We start from the raw sequence: 22,898 nt of genomic DNA, 5'->3' as shown, positions 1-22,898 counted from the left end.
TCAAGCGACTGTCAGAAAAATGTGCTCTTCTTTCTGTCTTAATGGGACAAATAGTGAAAGTTAGAGATTTAAGTTGGTCCCAGCATTGTACTTTAAGAGTCATATACATTTTAATTATTATTTTATTTATTTATTTTGGAAAGGTACATATATTGAGAGAAGGAGACAGAGAGAAAAATTTTGTATACTGGTTCACTCCCCAAGTAACCACAAAGGCCAGAGCTGAGTTGATCTGAAGCCTGGAGCCAGGAGCTTTGTCCTGGTCTCCCATGGAGAAGCAGGATCCCAAGGCCTTGGGCCATCCTCCGTTGCCTTCTTAGGCCACAAGCAAGGAGCTGGATGGGAAGTAGAGCAGCCAGGACATGAACCAGTGCCCATCAGAGATCCTGGCGCTGGTGAGGAGAGGATCAGCAATTGAGCCAACACATTGGGTCCAAGATCCATAGATTCTGTGACTTGGGTCTTATGTTTATTTTTTCTAGTCTAGAGAAATACCCACATGATGCAGGTTCTGCGAGGGTCGAGTAAGATAAATACGTGTGCACATGGTGCGTTTGTGTGTGTGTGTTGGACAGTAGGACAGCAGCTCTCCTTCCACATATTTTGTTCTAGTTAAGTAGAGCACTCATGTTTTATGTATGCATTTGTAGCCTAAGATGACTTACCATAAATATAGGGTTACAGATCCCCTTCTCACATGCAGATTTCACTTCTTTTGGGTATATTCCTAGGAGTGGGATAGCTGGGTCATAAGGCAGGTTTATTTGCGATTTTCCAAGCACTCTCCATACTGATTTACACACACACACACACACACACACACACACACACACACACACACACACACACACACACACAAATTAGAATAGATAGACAGAGAACAACAAGGAAAGCTTAGAACCAGACAGGAAATGGTCAGCATGGACTCACGTATACTTTACTAGGTAGGACACAAAGATTAGTTACTCCTCACTAAGGTATTGAAGATTTCTCTGCACACCCCTCCTAAAACTGTCCTACACCTCAGTTGTTGACATATGTCTTGTTAGAGTTATAACCCAGTTTAGACTATCCAAAATCTGCCAAGTTCAGCAAAGTTATGCTTCAACAATATAAACTGCTAAATACTAAAATGAAAATAGACATGAGACAGCTGAATAGTACCCTATGCCATTTTAAGGTGTATAGAAGCCAGTTGCATATAAACTAAAATTGAAATGTCAATGAAGTAGTCACAGGATGTGGTTAAGAACTTGCATTTTTTTTTAACATAATGGTTACTCAATACCATGTCAATTAATTCCATAATGTTGTAAATTTTCGTTGATGTTATGTTGTGGATTTAAATTGATCAGGATGATATTCTGCCAGCTCTGCTTCAGACCAGAGATGTTCTCCCCAAGAAACTGTTGAATTTATCTGGACATTAAGATGCTGGACTCTATGCTTGGTATATGCTTGCAATGAAAGAATTTTGACTGAATTTGAAATGTAATACAGCAACAAGGTGGAGAAATTCGCCATGGGGGGAGGGGTTGGGGGAATCCCAGAGCCTATGAAACTGTGTCACATAATGCAATGCAATTAATAAAAAATATATATATATTTGAAAAAAAGATGACTTACCATAAGGCTTGCATGGCTCAGTTGATTCAAGGTAAAATATTATCCAGCAAAACCATTAAAACAAGCTGACCAGAGAATTTCGTGGCAGAGATGGAGTCCCAAATTCTATCTGGCTTACCCACTGTAGTCATTCTATAAGGGCATTTTTGGCAGTAGTACTTGACCTGGACCCGTTCCCATAAGCAGACCCATTTAATATCACCATGCTGCTGCTAGTCACTTCTTTTGAAGCTGTGTCCATTCAGATGTTTTTAGTCACAAGGAATGGAAACTCAGCATCCACACTGTTCAGCTAAAGAGGGAATGTATTTCAATGTAAGTGAAAAATTTGAGGGCTAGTCATGTCTGTAAGCAAAGTTAAAACCTGGGGGTATGCTAGATACTAGTGGAACATTCCGTCTTGCTCTGAGGGATCTATTCTTGGAAAAATGACGGTCAGCATTGCCAAAGTTGTTTCCTGTGCCTCCCGCATGGACAAGAAGAGCTTTTGTCTTTTTGTCCTCATGCATTACATGCGAAGGGAGATTTTGGTGTAACTTGATTGGCATGGCCATGACTGGCTGGCATGTGGAGTACTGTGGTCAGTCTAACCACATACCAGGCACTGGGACAAAGTATTCTGATCGGCAAGCCTGACATGATGCTGTGCATGACAGACGGGTGGTATCCAAAAGGAAGAATTGCTTAGCACATACATAACATACATCCGGTACGGACACCTTGCATTTCATGTCATTGGTGGTTAGGTGTCTGTTCCTTTAGCTTACAGAGCATGAGAAAGTGGGGTAACACTGTGCTATATTCCGTTGGGAATTCTGTGCTGGCCTGATGGATGTCATCTGTCAGGTGGCATGGACATTCTCTAGATAATGAAGTAGCGACAGCATGGTCAGTGATGGCCAAGATTGATTTCCTTGTGACAACTTTTGGGTTAAAGTCTTAAATGATGATAATGACCATTTTGTCTTTCTGGCAGGGTTGGATGACTGCCTGCAGCCATACGTCCACAAGTTTGAACGGGAGAAGATAGATGGAGAACAGCTGCTGCGGATCTCCCACCAGGATCTCGAGGAGCTGGGGGTCACGCGGATTGGACACCAGGAGCTGGTGCTGGAGGCCGTCGACCTACTGTGTGCACTGGTGAGTTCAGGAGAAGGTGCTGAGGTCTGGAGTGGGTGCTTGAGAGCCTTAGTCTACGACTTCATGGTTGGGGATGTGGTTGAGGAGGGGTCATGATTCAGTTATTTGGAAGGTAGAACTATGCAGGGAGATGGAGGGAGATGGTGGGAGAGACAGAGAGGAGGAGAGAAAGGGAGAGAAAGAGACTGATTGCTTTTCCATCTGTTGGTTCACTCCCCAAATGGTCTTGATGGTCATGGCTGGGCTCAACAGTGCCAGGAATCTAAAACTTCTTATAGGTGTCCCACATGGATGACAGGGCCCAAGCACTGGGACCATCTTTTGCTGCTTTCCCAGGGAACTGGATCAGTAGTGGACTAGCTGGGGCTTCAAGCTATGCTCATATGGGATACTGTTGTCTCAAGCTGTGACTATACCCTCTGTGTCATAGCGCTGGCTTGATAGAGTTTCAGTGAGCCATTGATATGAAGTGTAAATTGAAGATCATATGAAAAGTGAAGAAAATAAATGACTTCCTAGCTTAAGGGTTGGCAGATTGCAGCCTGTGTGTTAAATTGGGCTCCCTGTTAATTTTTTGCAAATGAAGTTTTATCAGAACACAATCATGCCCATTTTGTGCTGGCTTGTGGTTTCTTCTGAGCTACAGTGGCAGAGTGGTGGTAGTGGGGACCCATGGACCTGAACTCGCTCCAGTTTTGCTACCAGAAAGTGCCTGTAGTATTCCTATTTTTAAAATCTTTTGTAAAGAATAGAAAGATGGAGATAATCTGAATGAAAACATCATCTAATTGAAACAAGTTTGCTGTTTTTGTTCCTATAAAACACATTTTAAGGCTCACAGGTGTTTGCCTCACAAATGTTGCAGCTTGAGATGGTCACCCTATGAAAAGGTGGCTTCGAGGGCAAGATGGCAGGACTTGGTCTTTAACCTGAGTGAGGGAGATCCTTCCAGGTCCTGCTACTTGCATCACACCTGTGGTTGCCTGGGTAGTTCTTTGAGGAGTGGGCACTTTGCTTACCCACTGCTTGGCATGGATGGGATCGAAGGGGCCCGTGAGGGTGCCCTGCTATGGTGCAGTTTACTGAAGTTTCCGGGCTTGGACAAAGTCAGCAGCATTCAAGCTGGGTTAGTAATGCTGTGAACCCGAGCCAGGGGGCTATACAATGACATCACTAGGAATGGTGGGAAAGAATGTGCCCCTGTTACATTGCCATGGCTGCGCTGCATTCCGTTGATTATATAACACTTGCTGCACTGAGCGAGTTCTTCTTAAAATGGACAGAGCCCTGTCTTGGGCGCTGAGATGTTCTGTTCTTGTTTAGGAAAGTACTAGGGGAATTATTGGTGGTTGATAAATGAGCTGCCACGGGGGAGCCACTGTGGCCGAGTGGTTTGAGCGCCAGGCCAGGAGGCGGGGCTCTCGCATGCCATCCCGTCTCTAACAGCCTGACCTCTGGGGACGTGATGGTGTCTGCCTTCCCCATTTGTCCGGTAATGCTCACTCCAGTGTGGCCGGCTACGTACTGTCAATGTTTTGTCTCCCTGGAAGATGTCTAGGCATCCTGTTTGTTATTAAAACCGTCTGTTTTTCAGACAAACATGTGGAATTTACTGTCGGGATAATGTTTAGGAACATGGCTTTCTGTTTTTTCCTGCTTCACGTTCAGCCAATCCGAGCTGTCCTCTTTAACTTTGTGGTAATACTTGGAGGACAGATAAATTGCTCTGTAGTCTGAAGCTTGAGGGGCGAGGAGGCCCGTATTGTCCACTCTGGGACAGGAGCCAGTGGAGCTGCCTCGGGGCTTTCTCTGCCTGGTTTTCTTCCCTGTCCCTGAAAATACTAGGTGAAAGTGAAGCTGGACAGTGGCCAGAGCCCCAGGCTGTGTTTTATCCCCCATAACTCCCTTGCACTTGCCTCTGTAGACCACACTTTGACTTCAGACCCATTCTGGATTAACCCTGTGCCTTGCAGTGCCCCAAAGGGCTTGGAAATGAATGTGCCCTGTCTGGCTGGAGAAAACTTGTAGTGGGGTTCTGTGAAAATATACCTTCGTGTTGCTATAATCTCCTTTTAATCCTCATTGTAATGTATGTACAGTTCACCTCCAGCGTAGTTGTTTTTTTTTTTTTTTTTTTTTTTTTTGATATCTAAATGTTGGAAACTTTTCTGTTTTGAGCAATTCATCTCTCTGGAAGTTAATGTGTAATGACAGTCGACCTTAGTGTTATAATAGAGGTTTTTACGTAAAGTCAGTTTAATGGGTGCTGACTTAATGATAGGAAATGAACAGAACTAGAAAACAAGAAGGAGGTAGAAAAAAAAAGCCACTGGAACATTTAAGAGCAAAGAGAAGGGCAAATAGGCTGGACAGAGACCTAAAATAGATGGTTTCTCAGCCTTTTGGCTAAGACAATGTAGGGACCTAAACTAGAAGCCCACGCTGACACGCAGTGGTAGTCAGCGGTTGTGGTTAGGAGGGAAGCCACCACGTGTGACCAGTGATTGGTCTTGGCCAGCAGGAATGGCTTAGTAGAGTGACCTGTATTGTCAGAGGAGGCCAGGGCCAGGAGCCAAGATTGAATTCAGAATCTGAACGCAAATTTTCTTTCTTCTTGCTTTTCCACGTCTCCTTCCCTCTCCTTCGCTCTTGTTCTCATGTCCTGGGCAGGGTCACTGCGCTGCAGGGTCCTGCCACGCTTTGCAGTGGGATAACTGTTAGCCACGGGTGAGTATAAATGAAAACGAACTAGAATGAGATGAAATTCAGTTCTTCCAGTTGTGTTGGCTGCATTTCAAGAGCTCAGTAGCTGCACGTGGTTAGTGGCCACCATATTGGCCAGCGTAGACAAAACCCATTTTCATCTCTGCACAAAGTTCTGCAAGGCAGCTCTGACTGAGAGGGTGGGTGGAGGAGCAGCCAGCTGCGTTCTTTGCCAGGTCAGCGGGGCCCTGGTTTCCTGCCGACCCAGACGGGGACAGCTATGTTTTCATGCTTGAAGTAGGCTGAGAAGTGAACAAAATTGGAATGAGTGTGTGAAGCGATGATGCCTAATTGCCCTGCAGTGCACACTTGTCCCAAATGCTTGTGTACAATGGTATTCCCCTGAAATGATAAATGACTCTTGACTCATGACCAGTGGGATTGTGCCCTGAGTTGATCATGCTTAGTAACTTACCAAATGCCTGTAAGAACGCTCTGAAGCATTATTCTTGTTATCCATTGTTAACCCAAGTCAGTAGGACGGCTTTGATTTGTGTTTGTGGCATCCCTTCATTGCACACGAGGTCGCCACAGAGCTGGCAGGGACAGAGACGAAGGGACAGCTTGTCCACAGCTCTGTCGCGTACAGCAGTGAAAGCCCCCGAAAGGAACATGGCTGGCCTCGTTCCCTTCCTCCTTGCTGGCGTGGGATTTCTCTAAGCAGCCATGAGATGATCGATGGCCCCTGGGTGACTCGCATCACTTGTCGCATTGCCAGCGTCTTCTTGAAATGTTACTTAGAACACTTACTGAAGGAGACAAGATTTAGGAGAAAGACTGGTCCAAGTTCTCACGTCTGGGCTGAGAAATTCCTTGTTTTCTGGGTTTCGCTGCGGGACGCTGAAGTCAATAATTCTTTCCTGATTGCATTTCCACACTTGTGAGTCTTTGGGGCTTTGTTTTCTCCTTGCTGTGGACTGGGGGCAGGGAGGAGGCGTTTCCCTGTTCTTTTTCTGAAAGATCGTACTCTCTTTCTCCCGACCGTATCTGTTTTGGGAAAATAAAAATGAGTGAGCGCCAAGTGAATGGAGCGTGAGGAGAGCCGGTTATCAGAAACTGCCCACCCTCTTCGGTTTTGTATCGAAGTGGTGGATGTGCAGAGGAGGGAGGTTTTAAGTTTCTCCCAGCAATAAAGTCACGTGTAGTGCGTGTTGACTTAGATGTGGACGTGTGTGTGCAACAAACAAGTTCTGAGTAACTCACGGTGACCGGGCAGGTTGCCGTTCCTGCTCCTGGGGAAACGCTCTCAGAGGTTCAGGTCTCTGCAGGAAGGAACACTTCAGTTGAGTCACAGCCCTGAGTCCTTCCGAGCAAGCTGTGTCGTGCAGGCTGTCACCCAGTCCATCGTGGGTCTCTGGGTTGAACAAGCCTGTGATGACAGCTCCTCTTTCATCCTTGCATTTGCTGTTGAAGGACAATGTCGCATTTTAGTCGGCAGGAATGACAGCAAGGAAACAAAAGGAATGGAGATCTCAAGGTTTAGATGCACCACGAGTCATGTTTTACAATATGCAGTTTTAAAAAAGTTATACAAGACAAAATTCAGTTAATTTGTGCTTAACTCATATGGGATTTTCTAGCTATGTTTTCTTCCAGAAATACTTATTTATTTGAAAGAGAAGTGATAGAGAAAGAGAGAGCTATTCCATCTGCTGGTTCCCTCCACAGATAGTCGCAGTTGCCAGGGCTGGGCCAACACCAGGAGCCTGGAGTTCTGTCTGTATTTCCCGTGTGCGTGTCAGGGGGCCACACGTTGACACGTTGGGTCATCTTCCAACGCCTTTTTAGGCACACTAAGCAGGGAGCTGAAGGTGGAGGAGCACACCCAGGAGTTGAACCAGCGCTCTGATATGGGAAGCCAGCATTGCAGGCGACAGCTTAGCTCACCATGCCCCAACACTGGTTCCTGGCCTGCCTAAATTTTCTAAGGTTATTTTTCGTTTTATTAGGAAGTGGCATGAATATAAAATTTGAGTAAAGTCTATTTAAAGTTAGAATGGTTTTCATCAAAGTCAAAGCCTTTCATTGTTACTGATTTACTAGAGTTCATTTTCCAAAAAGCAAGTTCTTGCAAAACCTCCAGGTGTCTTTATGCTTTAGAGATCTTGGTTTTGGAACGTGGCTTGTCCCTCTTTGGTGCTGGGACCGCAGATGACTGGAGCCAACTAGAAGGAGCCAGCTGTTGAAAGAGAATGTGGCAGGTCAGGAGAGCGGTTGTGGGGTTTAGCAGCTTGTCCGTTTGTGCTAGCTCAAGGATCACCAGCTGCTTTTCTGATTCTTGCCTGATCACCATCACTGTCTTATTCTTTGAGCTTTTCCTGGGCAAGGTGTGTGTGTGGCGAGAACACGGCCTCTGGAGCCAAAGCTCCAGTGCTTTTATCGACATCCCATCCCTATTGCTGCCTGGCTGTGTGACCCTGGAGAATTTATTCACTGGTTCTGTGCCTCAGGGTCCTCATGTGTAACAGCGAGGTAGTAACCTTGCCATTTAAGGTCTGGTAGGAGATCGTGCATGTCAAATGTTTGGCCTACTTCCTGGCATACAGTAAGTAGCAATTACATTTCCCCCCCAGTTTTTAGGTGAGACTATGTTCTTGCTTTAGAATGCTATTGAGACAGTGTACTGTACCCCTAGAAGTAGCTTTATTTTATTTTATTTCTCTTGCTAAAATGATGAAGCATCAACTTAGGCTATGTACAGTTGAATATAAATATTCAAACCATACTTGCAGGGCCCAGCACGATAGTGTAGTGGTTAAGGTCCTCGCCTAGAACAAGCTGGGATTCCATATGGGCGCTGGTTCTAATCCTGGCGGCCCCGCTTTCTATCCAGCTTCCTGCCTGTGGCCGGGGAAAGCAGTCAAGGACAGCCCAGGATTTTGGGACCCTGCACCCGCGTGGGAGACCCGGTGGAGGCTCCTGGCTTCAGATTGGCTCAGCTCCGGCCGTTGTGGCCACTTGGGGAGTGAACCATCAGACGGAGGATCTTCCTCTCTGTATATCTGCCTTTCCAATAAAAAATAAATCTTTAAAAAAATATATCTACAAAGTCATCTCAGAGTTAAGTGTTGTTTCCTGAGAATTGATCTTTATTTATTTGGCAAAATAACAAAGAGAATGGGAGAGAGAGATTTTTTTCTGTATGTTGCTTCATTCCTTAAATACCCACAAAAGACTGGCTGGGCAAAATCTGGGATCTGGAACTCCATCAAGTTTCCCCAAGTATTTGGGCTTTGGTCTGCTGCCTGCTAAGATGCACATGAGCAGCAAGGTGGAGGAAGTGTTGACGGGACTGCATGCCAGGCACCGTGATACAGACTTGAGCACATGGCACTGCAGCACCCACCTCAGGACTGGTGGTTCTGTGTTTGGAAAGTATCCAAGTGTGTTGAATGCCATCTAGACGGCACACGTGTTAGGAGCCCACTCAGGAGAGGGCAGTCACTTTCCAGGTGTGCCAACATCGCATCAGCACTGCTGTTTCTTGTGCGTCTTACCTGGATGCTGGTCAGCCATGGACGGTGGTGTCACCTGTTGCTCTGCAGATGGCCCTTGCACCCTGGGGAGCAAGGAGGCAGTAAACATGGGGATCCACAGGGGGCAGCAGTGAGTGCCATGCTGAGGGGACAGACACACTTCTGCCCCTGCGAGGACTGGTGGCAATAGCGGAGACATTTTTGGTTGTCACAGCTGGGGAGCGGAAAGCCAGTGACGTCTAAGAGGCCAGGAGTGCTGCTCACATCCTGCGTAGCACAGGAGTCCCTTCTCACTGTGGAGAATCATCAGTTAGGGGTCTGCCTGAGGAAGCCTGGTCCGGACAGTCAGGCCGTGGAGCTTTGCAGTGGAGGGAGCGTTCGGGCCACGACCTGAGTGATAAGAATGAGCTGCTTTGTTGGGATTTGTGGAGAGAAGAGGCTGCCGCAGGAGCAGGAATGCTGAAGGAAGAGGCAGCAGGGGGTGTCTGAGCGGGGCGGGGATAGACTGTAGGGATCCTGGACGTTATTTCGTGGGTTTGGCTGTTGACGATTCTCTAATTTTCCACCTGACTTCTGTTCCCTTTTCTGCAGAATTATGGCCTTGAAACCGATAACATGAAGAACTTGGTTCTGAAGCTGCGAGCGTGTTCCCACAACCTGCAGAACTGCGTCAGTAGCCGGAGGAAAAGCCCAGCCTACGACGGGAACACATCCCGCAAACCTCCCAATGAGTTCCTGACCTCGGTGGTGGAGCTCATCGGGGCTGCGAAGGCCCTGCTGGCTTGGCTGGACCGGTGAGTGGCAGGGCCGGAGGGCCGTGGCGCATGGAAGCCTGCTCTTGTGTCTCGGGGAAGCACCCCGTCCTGCCTGGTGTGTTCCTTTCGCGGGAACTCAGTAGAGTCGGTGGGAGGTTTCAGGATTCCTTGAGCGACTTGAAGGGGATGGCAGGAGTGGAGTCCTCGCAGAGTGGAGCTTCCGCTGCGAATCGAATCGTGTTCTGCTGGGGTTAGTATCAGCGATCTTCTAGGGGGAGTGGAGGCTGTTGGCTTTAGATGCGATGTTAATTGTCACGGCTCGGGCTCGTGGCTTTGTATTTTATGTTTTGATGAACACATAGTATCTGTATACATCCAGGAGGCTCAGAGTGGTGATGTGGGTATCTGCCGCGGGATGATCAACTTTGTCTCTAGCATATACCTCACCTTTATGTCCTTATGGCAAGTGAATTCAAGAACCTTCTATTTTGAGTGTAGAATGCATTCTTGTTCATTATATACTGTGGCTTCCCCTCCCACCCTTTTTAAAATTTGTTTTTTGGAGCTTTTTCCTGCCTTTATGCACACTCGTGTTTCACGGGTGATGTCACTGCTTGGGTACATGTGCTGGCTAACCACAGAAGAGGATTCTGGGGTATTCCCGCCATGCAGGTCTTTCTTTAAAGGCACTTTTCCTTCTTCCCTAGGGCTCCGTTTACAGGCATCACCGACTTCTCAGTCACAAAGAACAGAATCATCCAGCTTTGCCTGGACCTGACCACTACAGTCCAGAAGGTCAGTGGACCCCATCCCTGGGCTGGCCCTTCTGTTTCTTTGTTTCCGTTTCCTGTCTCCCCTTCAGAGGGCTTCCGTGTAGGTAGCCTGCCTTGTGTCTGTCGCAGCTGGGGAGAGGTGAAGGAACCCTTTCAGTTGGATGCCTCCCGTAACTGGTTTCCCTGAAAACCGACCTGTGACCTTTGAACCAAAGATGGCTGTCTTGTTTGACAATGCTCACACTCATGGGCTTGTACGTCCTCTAACATGTTCGAGCACTCAGCTTTTTGAAATAGCAATTCTGGAGTAGCTTTTTTTCTCAGCACTTTTCTGTATCTGCTGCTTCATTTTTTTCATGTCTCACTTGGTTCTAAGATCCGGGGATTCTGTGTTTGTTTCCGCCGCTGAGATGACATGAGAAGGCAGAGCATGCATTCCTGCAGCCTGAACTGTGCAGTAGCAGACACGCAGCACTGGAAGGCTTGGTGCTGTTCGTCTCTGCACCACGGAGAGTGCAGGTGCTGTGGTACTGGAGGGCCAGTCGCTGGCAGGACTCAAGGTGCATGTTCAAGGTCACGACCTTAGGGAGGAGCGCCTGTGAGTGATGTGTAAGATAATGTTGTCAAGGAGCTTGGTACCCACTGTGGTATGTCAGGCTGTGGAGGGAGGAGGCTTGGCACTTGGGGTGGAAGACAACATCCTGACACCTGCCAAGAATATTTGTTATCTTCCCTCCACCTGTAATAGCCTATTTTGATTTTTAACCAAGTTTACTTGGAGTCAATTCAGTGAAAGTATGAGTTAAGCACATTGTACAGAGCAAATAGTAGACTTTTGAAAAGATTTATTTGTTTGAAAGAGATAGAGATGGCGTTCATCTAGGGAGATGGCGAGCACACACACACACACACACACACACACACACACACACACACGAGTGTGTAAATTATAGAAGTCCTGAGGGGGGAGGGACGTGGAATGACTGGGAACGGCATCCCTGCCTGGAGAAGGAGCTGGCTGAGGCGCAGTTGAGCCTGTGAGCGTGGTGTCAGTGAGACCGTGGCACCTGAACAAGTCCCCCATTGTCACTGTCTGCTTGTTGCACGGCGTCTGGGGGTGCCTCTCCCATGGTCCTCGTTGTGTTGATTATTAGGAGCTGATGGGACACACAGCCTGCCAGGGGCCTGACAGTGCCTGGCCCAGGGCGAATGATGATTTTAAAATGTGCACTGAAATGACTGAGAACCTGCTTGTGATGAACAAGTTGATGAGAACTTCTCATTATGGGGAGAAGTTTAGCCCACACTCAGGAGACACAAGAAACGGAAATGGTGTGTATGAATTTTGTTTGTTTGTGGTGCACATGGGAGGAGTTTAGGGGGCAAGAGTGTGTTCTCTCAAAGAGACAGCCATAGGTTCCAGTCCCACCTGTACTGGGAACTGGCATTGGGATGGGTCCCATAGATTTATGGCTGCAAATGGCTTATCTGTAAATGGAAGACACCAATACAGAGTTTCCAGAATGGCTTCTAAACTTGCTGTTCTGTAAGAAGGAAGATGCGGATCAAGACAAGCTCACCAAAAGCAATTAAAATAGATCTATGTATGAGTCTGTATTTGTAATGTATCTATGCCTACACATTGCTATAGAAAACAAAAATTGGGAAGAAAATTAATATTACCATAGTACAGTAAAAGGTAGGAGGACTGTAGGAACTGAACCCTTCATCCTGGAAAAAGGAGAATAAATGTTCTTTACTTAGAGAGATCTCACATATAGCCATATTTATGCATGCAAATAGGATATAGATGGGTAATGTATGCTAAAATAATTCCTTCCTCAGAAGATTGTTGTGAGCTAGGCAGGGTTGGGTCTGGTTAGTGCTGCTTGGGAAGTAAGACATAGATTGTATTAATGTCTATTTAAAGAAGTATTAGACTAGGGTAGGAAATTTAAAAATCTTGTCCAGTTTTCTGAAACCAAAATTAATATATTGGAGAGGAGAACCAAATATGTTACTCTTACTTTTTGGATGTCCAAGGTAGAGTTTGTTTTTTAAAGGCTTATTTATTTGATAGGCAGAGAGGCAAAGAGATAGAAAGATAGATTGATTGATGGGTATTTCGACAGACAGATCCCTTCAGTCTCCTGGTTGATCCTAACGTGGCCTTGACAGCCAGGACGGGGCTAAGCTGATGCCAGAAGTCTCTCTTTTTTATTTTCTTTGTTTATTTGGAGAAAGAGAGATAGAGAGATTGATATTTCCATCTGCTGGTTGACTCCCCAAGTGGCCACAGTGGCCAAAGGCCTGGACCAGGGTAAAGCTAAGAGCTTCATCCAGGTCTGCAAGATGTGTGTGGGGGTTCAGATACATGGGCCATCTTCACTGACTTCCCAGGCTAAAACCAGGGCTCTTGAACTCCATCGGGGCCCTTTGCCTTCCCAGGAGCATTACCAGGGAGCCAGATTGAAAGTCGAGCAGCTGGAACTTGAACTGGCAGAGATGAAATAGTGGTATTTCAGTGACAGTTTAGCTCATTGCACTAGAATGCTGCCCCCAGTGGTAGCGGTTTAAGGAGTAAGGTTGACAATATATGTGTGTACATGGGAATGTCATGGCCTGTACTTCAGGTGAAGAGCTCAGGGTGCCTGGGCCTTTCCCCCTGCCTTCCGGCCTCTTGGGAAGGTTCGTTGTCTCTTGGGGAAGAGACCTCTCTTTTGTCCCTCGTTCCTTATAATGGGGACCTGTGGGAAGTGGTGAGTGAAGGCTGTTGATGATTTTCTTCCCAGTGCAGAAGCCTGGCGTCTTTCTCCAGCCTTTAGTCTTTGTGTCTCTGCCTGTGAGGAGGCTTTGCTCATTTCCTTTGCTCCTCTCTCCTGCATGTTGCCACATTTCCTCCGTTCTTGCCAAATTCTCTGCATCTCTGCGTTCCTGCTTTCTGTTGTAATGTATAAATCAGAAGGAGAAAGAGGGCTGCTTCCCCAGCCCCCAGCACACATTTGGAAACTGCACTCCTGCGAGAATGCATGAGCCGGGCAGTCCTACACCAAGCATAGGGAGCCACCTTCCCGTCTGGTTTTCAGGCTCATTTCTGATGAAGGAAATCAAGGAGGGAAGGGAACGTGAATGATGTATTTAATCTGTTCTGTTGTGAAAAATTGGAGTAGCCATGCAGAGATGGCAGCAGCAGGCACTGAGTTGCAGTGTGGGAAGAAATAGGGGGATCCGTCGTGTTTGAGCCCCCCAGAGAGCTGAATGGAGAGATGGAAACATGAGGAAATGACTGTTCCCGAGTACCCATCATTCTCGGAGGCGCAGGAAGGAGATTGAGATGCAGGGGTCAGGTGCAAGGTCCCAGGCTAGGTCTCTGCCCATGAGGCCAGGCTGTTCCTGCTGGTCCAGGTGACTGAGGACTCGAACAGCAGAGCCTTCTGTCCTGTCTGACTCATGAGGGCTCACGTGGTTCCAGCACCTCTTTCTGTTCTCTTCATGCCAAGCAGTGTGAAGTCACGCCCGCAGCTGCTTCCTCTTAGTGGAAATGGGTGTGGGAACTTTCCCCACATTCGCGGTTGGTGGGGAAGGTAAGAAACAAGCCCTTTCACACTTGGACTTGAACGGTGAGGGAGGCGGGAGAGCTGAATCCCGTAGCAGAAAACCGTCTTCATGGTGGCTTCTTGTACCCATCAAAGAAGAGCAGATTTTAGGACCCCTGTGGCCACACCTGGAACGTGACTCACTCTTGGGCCCTGGTGCTCTGAGGGGCACTTCTGCCACTGCCTCCTCAAGGAAAAGCGCTGAAGTTGTTTCGGGCTTTGTGAGGAAGTATCACAGAGATGTTCAGTGATGTTTCTAGCACAAGGCTGCATCAATGGGTGTCTCTAAAGCCACTAATTATTAGTAACTAGTGGATAGTATTAGCAAGGGACGAGCCATCGTAGCAGTCGATAGTTCATTGTCATGTACAAGTGGAAGGCAGAAAAGCATCTTAGAGATGTAATTATTCATACTTTGCAGAAGTTGCTCCTATAACTTGGATTTCTGTTGCATTCACACATGTAAAATTACATTTCTGAATTTCTTTTTTTATAGTGTCTTCTTTTCCTGGAAGTCAGTATCGTTTTGGGAAGCAGTAGAGCAGCTATTACAGTTGGGCATATTTTTACTGGATTGAGAAAATTAAAACTATTTCAAAGAAGACAGTGAAAGTGTGATTATTAAATCACATGTGGTAGAAATCAGTCGCCATCCCCATGCCAATAATAGCTGTACGATGACAGTTTGATTTAAAAGAAAATCTTTGCCTGGCACTTCGAACTAAATTGATTAATGTTTTTCACGTGCATGAAGTATCAGCATTTTCCTGAAGCTTGGCCCAGTTTGGGGTTGTGTTTAGGGTTGTCCCAACTAGGGATTATCCTGAATGGCGCTAGGTAAGCAGCAGAGAATCCAGTTCGTCTAGCTGTTGTTCATCATATACCCTGTTAGGTCTGTTGAAATCTTTTGCTATAGATAGTTCTGGAAGGTTAACTGTGAAAGTTTCGCATTGGCATTTTCACCTTGGTGGCTTTTCCCTGGACAATGGTGAGTCCTGTAATCAACTAGCCCTGCTCATACAGTGTTCCAAGTCTTTTGTTCTTAAGCTGAGTAAATAATGCCTCGCATTCCAGCTCTTTTTTTAAATGTCATCAATAGCATACCTCAAGACCACTTTCTGGCAGTGTGTTAATGAATGTTTTGTTAAGCCTTTTCATCTATCCGGGACTAAAATATCTGATTTAATCTCAGCGGTGTTTAAAATAAACTTCTGTGGCTGAGTTTACTCAAACCCTTATTTGAAAGCTGTTCTCATAGGCAGGCCCAGAGCTGACCATTGCTGGCTGAGCCTAAGGTCACTTTGGGGACCATGGTCAGGGTTTTCAGATTCAGAGTTGAACCAGTTATGCTCGAGACCTTGTGCAGCGTGGGCGGACTTTATTCTTGGTTTATAGGCTTTCAAATGAAGTAATTGGTCAAATGGATTCATTGGTTGGTGAGCTCGTTGCATCAGGGGAGTGAGCAGGGTCTTAGGACAAGACAGGCATCACCCATCCTCGCCTTGCTCTCTCCCTGCTGCCTAGATTCAGGGATTGGGGTGGGGTACGAGTTACGGGCCTTGTGAGTCCCAAGAAGCATCTAGACGTCAAGCCATCATTGTCATAGCTTTTAGCTTTTACACTTAGTTGTGCTTTTCTTCTTCCCCTTCTTTAGGATTGCCTTGTAGCAGAAATGGAGGATAAAGTTTTAAATGTGGTAAGCATTTCTTCTGGAAGTTATTGTCAAGTTCGTCTTGAAGCTTAACGAGAATCACATTAACTAAAGTAAATGTAGAGTGGCTGTTTCCTTTGGAATAGACCTTGAAATGTTGCCTTCAGGGGATGTCAGGCTATTGAGTTTAGGTAGAAAAGGAAGAGGGAGAGTTATGGACCAATATGAAAACTCTTGCTTCAATGAATGGTGTTGGGGACTGGGTTTGCTTTTTTTCTCCCCCTGCTAAACATTTTGTCAAGGTACAATTGTGCCTAAGTTGCTTGCCAGCCAGATAATGTAGGTAAAAGGGGTGTACGCATTTTGCTTTAGGTCCAGTTGGCTAAGAAAGAAAACATCTTGGCAAAAGCTGTAAGTGGAGGTGTATGTCCCCTGGCTGCCGAAAGGGCCCTTGGCTGCCATTCGTGACCATTTCCTGCTTCCGACACAAGCCAGTCTGTGCTCCTTTGATAAGGCCTTCCGCCTCCTGATGTTGAGGAGTTTAGCAATGAAATTGCTATAAATATATTGTCCATAAATAGGAGCACTAAACAGATTTGGGGACTGTAACAAGTGTCACTTCGTAGATTCTCTCCGTTTGAGAGAAAAATCACTCCTGAGAATCTGCTGATTCCTTTGGCTGTTTAATTTGGGAAGGTTACACGCCCCTGATTGAAGGAGTCGGACACCATTTAATAGGAATCCCCATGTTGTCTGCGGGAGTTTTACCCTGTCAGTGTGGCATTTGGTGGGAGTGAGCAGTCACTAGGAAGATAATAAACTTGCAGTGTAAAACTCAAACGACAAAGCTTGTAGGAAGTAACAGGGAGAAAATCCAGGTGACGTTGGTTTTAATGTTGAGGCTTTGATTGAAAACCTTAAGCCGTGATTTGTGATTATGCAAACTTCATCAAAATTAAAAACTCTACTGGATGAACTGTGCTGTTAGTAGAATGTAAAGGCAAGCCACAGACCAGGAGAAAATATTTTCAAAACGCCTGTCAGGTAAAGGATTTGTGTTCAAAATATACAAACTCAGTAGTTAAGAATACAAACAACCCAATTAACAAGTGAACAAAAGGTCTGAACCAACACTACCCCTCAGCAGATGTGCAGCTGCCAAGTAAGTGCAGGAAAAGATGCTCAGCAGCATTTGCAATTAGGAAGTTGCAAATTAAGACAACAAAGGAGATAGTACAACTACACACTTAGTAGAGTGGCTGGAATCCAAGGTACTGGCAACACCAAATGCTCACGGAAGTACAGACCATTGAAACTTGGATCTCTTATAAAGGAAATGCAAGATTGTACAGGCTTTCTCACTATTCCATCTGGTAGTGGCACTCTGAGGTATTTGTCCAAAAAGGTTGAGAAATTAGGTCCTCAAAAAATCCGCACAGAAATTTGTGGCTTTATAGTTACCGTAAACTGGAAGCAACCCTCTGTCTCTCCATAGATGAGCGGAGAAACCAACTGTGGCACATTCATACCATAGTACAAAAGAGTAAGTTATCAGGCTGTGAAAAGATGTGGACAACACTTAAACGCATGCTGTTAGTCACACCGGAAAGGTGATATGCTGTGTAATTCCAAACGTTTGACAGTGTGGGGAAACCATGGAGCCCGGGAGAGTATCAATGCCTGCTGAGGGCCGTGGTCCAAGACGGAGGTGGTAACTAGGTCAGATCAGAGGTTACGTAGAGTTCAATTCTGTAGGATACTGTTACGATGCACGTGTGGCATTGGGCTGTTGTCAGAACTATAGTGCCCACCACGAAGGGCAAAGCTTAATATTAATGGTAAACTTCACTTAATAATAATTCTAGCAATAGAATTAATAATAGTTGATCAGTTGTAACAAATGTATCCTACTAATGCATGATGTTAATTGCAGGGGAACTGGGTAGTCAATGAACTTTTTGTTCCTTTTTTTTTTTTTTTTTGCCTTAAAACTAAAACTGTTCTACAAAACAAAATCTATTAAAAAATGGTGGAGGGCAAAAGTCTTTTATTTTTTTTTTTTTTGTCTTGTTATTTGGTGCTCAGACAACATGAGTCATCGCCAGTCAGTCACACGAGGGTCTGGTGGTGGATACTTCTCCCGTATGGGTTGGGCGTGAAGTGGATTTCTTTCCGGCCCATTCTCTTCCTGGTCATCGAGGGGTTAGTATAAAGGCTACCCTTTTTAAACAAAGCTGACATAGCGGCACGTTCCCATGATTGCAAACAGAGTTCAAATACCATGTGTTCATGGGGCAGAATTCTCAAGAATCATTGCCAATCAGAGCAGAAGCTTAGAGGTGAAGTGCATTTCTTTAAAAAGCTGCTTGAGATAAAACTTGTTAATGATTGAACTTGTCTTACTATTTGCCTCTCCATTTCTAGGTCAAGGTTTTAAATGGCATCTGTGACAAAACAATCCGTTATACCAGGGATCCTCTTATGAGCCAGTGTGCGTGCCTGGAGGAAGTTCACTTACCAAACATTAAGCCTGGGGAGGGCCTGGTAAGAAGTCTAATAATACTGGTTTTATTTTTAAATAAGTGGGCACCATCATTTACTAAAGAAAATTCTTTCTTACTGTCATTGTAATTCTGAGATGACAAGGTTAAAGTGAGATTTTCCATTATGGACTTTAAAATTTGCTGCCTTGAACTGTACTATTCTCAAAGCATGAAACTTAATACAGTTTAAAAGCCGTGTGCTCATGTCTTGAAGACCTTGATTTAACAGCTCTATTTGGGACTCAGTTATGCGAGGAAATAAACATTTACACAAAGGAGCGATGGTCTCTGGGTTTGCAACATCTACTGTGGAAGTCTGGTTAGTTTGGGGGAACCTCTGAACAAATTGGAAAGAAAATGCTGGCTGTAGTGTTGGGTGGCTGTGAGGAGGCGCGCAGGCAGCCTCTGCTCTTACGTTGGTAAGCAAGAATCAGCTCTGTGTTCATTCGCCCATGTTTTGTGTGACTACAAGTGTGCACACTGGTGCTTGACTTGACAGTCAGTGGTGGACTGTAGCAGTGTACCCAGAGAGACTTCCTGGAAGTGAGCCTACAGTCCAGTGTGGAAATAGGTCTAGGCCCCGAGTGGACAGAAATCTACTTGCTGTTTCAGATAGTACACAAGCCATGGGCTGGGGAGCAGGGGGCCCCGGAAGCTGATAGTGGGTCAGGTGGAAAGCCTTGAGGGCCAGTGTAGCTAGTTGATAAGATCCTCAATAGAGAGTGGTGTAGGCGGCTGGGCAGGGCAGGTTCAGGGCCAGTGGGCTTTCTGAGGAGGATTCTCATTGCTAAGATAGCAACATCAGCTTTGTGTACTTTGCACTCTGTCTTGTAACAGTTTAGTAAAGGGGGTTTGTTTGTGGTCTGTTTGCTTGCACAAGTGTTTCCTCAAGGATACCACATTCTCTGGGCTTGCCTGCCAGGCCTGCTGTTCACCTCCCTGGATCGGTTGGTGTCTGTTACTCCTCCGCAATGGGATGGAGTCACGTGAGCAGCGTGGCTTATTAATGACTTCAGTACATCATCCTCCAATGGCTACTGATGCCAAATTTAACTGGATGGATTATGTCCCTGGACAAAGAGATGGCCGAGAAAGAACAGCCTTTGTTTGAAATGCCTGGCTCATTTCGCCAGAATTGTGGCAGAATTCTGTATGCCATCTACATAGATGTTAGAATCAAGGAGATATCCTGTTGGATTCCTGTCACTGGCATCTCTGTTTAGTTGTCCTTCACTGCCCTTTGCATCTTATTGCACCATGTTTCAGGAGCTTTGGAATGCCTGGTGATTTGCAGGGATGTCTTTACTATTTTACAAGTTCCAGTCTCCCCAGCAGTTCTCTCTCAAGCTGTTGAAATACCTGTTGAAATACAAGTTGACTTATTTGTGGCTCACTCTATAGGGCATGTACATAAAGTCGACCTACGATGGACTGCACGTGATTACTGGAACCACAGAAAATGTAAGTATGTATCTGTTAAAGGCAAAAGCTGTTGTGTGTTTCAGCCACCAGGGTGCGGGATCTCTGTGCTTTAAACGGAGCTTGCTGCTACCTGCACTCAGAGTGCTGGGGGAGCCTGTCTTCGTTGATTTAGCACTGCTTATCACCGGCTGTTGTCAGTTTATTAATTAAGTTGTCCCTTATTGCTCTTTTTCACACACCTAGCCCTGCGTATACCTTCCATAATGAACTAATTTTTCCTTCTGATCACAGAAGGGTTAAGTCATAAACACAAAATCAAGGCTGTCTTTGTTGTTGAGAATCACTCTTCCAAGAACTGGGATTGGTGGCCAGATGTGTAAAGTATAACTTTTTTGGTTTGTTTAATGGGATTTTCATGTGTCTCCAAAGCAGCTATTTTAGCATTTTTGGATGGCAGATTCTTTTTACAGAATTGTATTTCATGATATTTGGCATGATTTTAAATTTAGTTTTGCTTCTTCTCTTCTAATCCTTTGAATAGAAAAACGAGGTCTGTTTCTACTGTAAAAACTTCTGCATGCTATTTGCTTTCTTCAGATAATTCTGCTACATGCAGGATTACTCTTTGCCCCTCAAACATTTTTGTAAAAATTAAGGTAGACGGGGCCTGGCACGAAAACCTAGTGGCTAAAAACCTCACCTTAAGCGCTCTAGGATCCCATCGGGGGCACCACTTCACGTCCCAGCTGCTCCACTTTCCGTCCAGCTCCCTGCTTGTGGCCTGGGAAAGCAGTAGAGGACGGCCCAGGGCCTTGGGACCCTGTTCTCATGTGGGAGACCTGGAAGAAGCTCCTGGCTCCTGGTTTTGGATCAGCTCCTGGTTTTGGATCAGCTCAGCTCTGGCCATTGCGGCTGCTTGGCAAGTGAACCAACAGAAGGAAGACTTTCTCTTTGTCTCTCTTTTTCTCTGTAAATCTGGCTTTCTAATAAAAATAATAAATCTTAAAAAAAATAGAGAAGTGGTTAGAAAAGCTGTGGTACATATACTCCATGGAACTTTACTCAGCTATTACAAAGAATGAAATTAGACCATTTGCAACCAAATTTTGGTCCCAATTAGAGACCATTATGTTCACTGAAATAAGTCAATCCCCAAATGACAAATGTGTGTTTTCTCTGATATGAGGCAACCTCAATGCAAACTATAAGATCAATAACCCTTTCAATACTGGTTTTGCTGCAACCCATGTATTTTTGTTTTTATTTTCATTTCTTCAAAATAGTTTCTTTTCTCTTATTAAGTTTTTCATTGGCTCATAGATCACACAGTAGCATCATTTTCTGCCACATTGGTTATTCATTAGCATTACTTAGCATTAGCATTACTTACTAGGTTACTTAGCTCCAAGGTGCTGTAATTTTTTTTAACTTTATTCCTGTTGTTGATTTTGTTTTGTGGCTTCTCATGTAGAGTCACTGTGTTGTAGAGATTGTCCTATCCAGATGTGAAGTACGGTGCAGTATGTATTGCTGCTTCCAAATCAAAGATGGACTCCTGATGAGACTGTTGGATCTATCTTGACAATAGGATGCTGGACATTGTACCAGCAGTGTCAGGACACACTTAAATAGCAGAATGATGGACTTACGACTGCTTATGAAGGACTATGCTATTGTAATACTATGGGGAAATCAGTTTGGGGGAGGGAATTTGAGGAAGGGGAAATCCCAGCGCCTATGGAATTGCACCATAAAATTAAAAATAAAATAGAGGGGAAAATAAATAAAATATAATAAAAAAATATTAAGCTAGACAAATTTGTAAAATGTAGATCTGATGGAATGCTTTTTTAATAGCCTACATTTGAATGCCATTGAATATGAAGCTGAAAATGTTTGCGTGGTTTCTCTGGGTCTGTGTTTTGATTAGCCACTATTTAATAAGCTAAGGGAGGAGGGAATAAAATTCTTCAAAGCAGAGATATCTGGCTAGCTACTTTTCTAAACTGTTGCAAACACATGTTTAAATTTGAGCCTCAGCTGCTCAGATCAAAGGAAATGGCATGATCTTTGATGAGTGTCATAAGCACATTTTTTTACAGTAAGAAAATGACATTGCTTCGGGCAGCCAAGGAATTATAAATAAATTGTGTGTTTCTGACAAATTAATGAGTAGAAGATGTAGTGTCTTTAAACATTCCCTTTTGTGCTGTAGTGAGAAACGTGGAGAACCACTGGGAATTTTTATATGGTGTTGCGTGGTACGCAGTAACAATAGCATAGGAAGCTATGCTTTCTTTAAAGATTTATTTATTTTTATTGGAAAGCCTGATTTACAGAGAGAAGGAGAGGCAGAGAGGAAGATCTTCCATCTGTTGGTTCACTCCCTAAGTGGGTGCAGTAGCCAGAACTAAGCTGATCTGAAGCCAGGAGCCAGGAGTTTCTTCCAGGTCTCCCACGTGGGTGCAGGGTCCCAATGCCTTTGGGCTGTCCTTGACTGCTTTCCCAGGCCACAAGCAGGAAGGTGGAAGGGAAGTGGAGCAGCTGGGACGTGAAATGGTGCCTATGTGAAATCCCAATGAGTGCGAGGTGAGGTTTTTAGCCACTAGGCTCCCACACCAGGCTGGGAAGCTGTGTGTTTATGCTGGGGATGGAGCTAAGGAAAGGCAAGTCATGTAGCAGCATATGTGGCTTGCCTTTGATCGTTGTGGAAACTTGCTAAGCTGCTGCTCAGCCGTGGTGAGAACATGTTTGCCGACCACCAGTCTGTATGTTGGCTGGATTCAGATGGATGGTAGATGTCTTTTCATTTTTGAAGGGTTAGCGTGAGAGACTAAACAATTCAAATGTCAGATGTCTTTAATGATATATCCTTCTGTATCCCTTCCAATTCTGCGAGCATCATCACCCTGTTCTAGAGCCCCTCCAGAGGACTGTGTGCAGGATAGCTTACCAGAGGTAGTTCCCACTTTATAAAGAAGCAGTGGTGGTGACTCGAAGGGCTGGCTTCCTGTTACCCACATGGGAGAGCTGGATTGAGTGCTGTGCTCTGTTCCCAGTTTTGGCTTTGTTCTAACTGGGAGCCACTGGGGACTTTAGGGAGCAAGCTATCAGATGGAAACTCATCTGTTAACCTGTTTGTCTTTCTGTCTC

The 22,898-nt window shown here is 45.3% G+C and overlaps 1 protein-coding gene across 2 annotated transcripts in view; it reads left to right on the top strand.

Moving 5' to 3' along the window:
• The window catches only part of CNKSR3 (CNKSR family member 3), an 86,239-nt gene that overhangs the window by 49,740 nt on the left and 13,601 nt on the right, over positions 1–22,898 (top strand). For both annotated transcript variants that reach the window (XM_040965286.1, XM_040965285.1), the window contains exons 2-7: positions 2,603–2,766; positions 9,597–9,799; positions 10,468–10,555; positions 15,784–15,825; positions 18,205–18,324; positions 19,725–19,784. In XM_040965286.1, the coding sequence (XP_040821220.1) occupies positions 2,603–2,766; positions 9,597–9,799; positions 10,468–10,555; positions 15,784–15,825; positions 18,205–18,324; positions 19,725–19,784 (677 nt within the window). The remainder of the gene's footprint in view (positions 1–2,602; positions 2,767–9,596; positions 9,800–10,467; positions 10,556–15,783; positions 15,826–18,204; positions 18,325–19,724; positions 19,785–22,898) is intronic.

The sequence above is a fragment of the Ochotona curzoniae genome, unplaced genomic scaffold (assembly GCF_017591425.1).
Source record: "Ochotona curzoniae isolate NIBS_2020 unplaced genomic scaffold, NIBS_Ocur_1.0 scaffold_3890, whole genome shotgun sequence".
Classification (NCBI taxonomy): domain Eukaryota; kingdom Metazoa; phylum Chordata; class Mammalia; order Lagomorpha; family Ochotonidae; genus Ochotona; species Ochotona curzoniae.
Note: the sequence above shows the minus strand (reverse complement) of the source record. Positions and strands in the feature narration are given on the sequence as shown.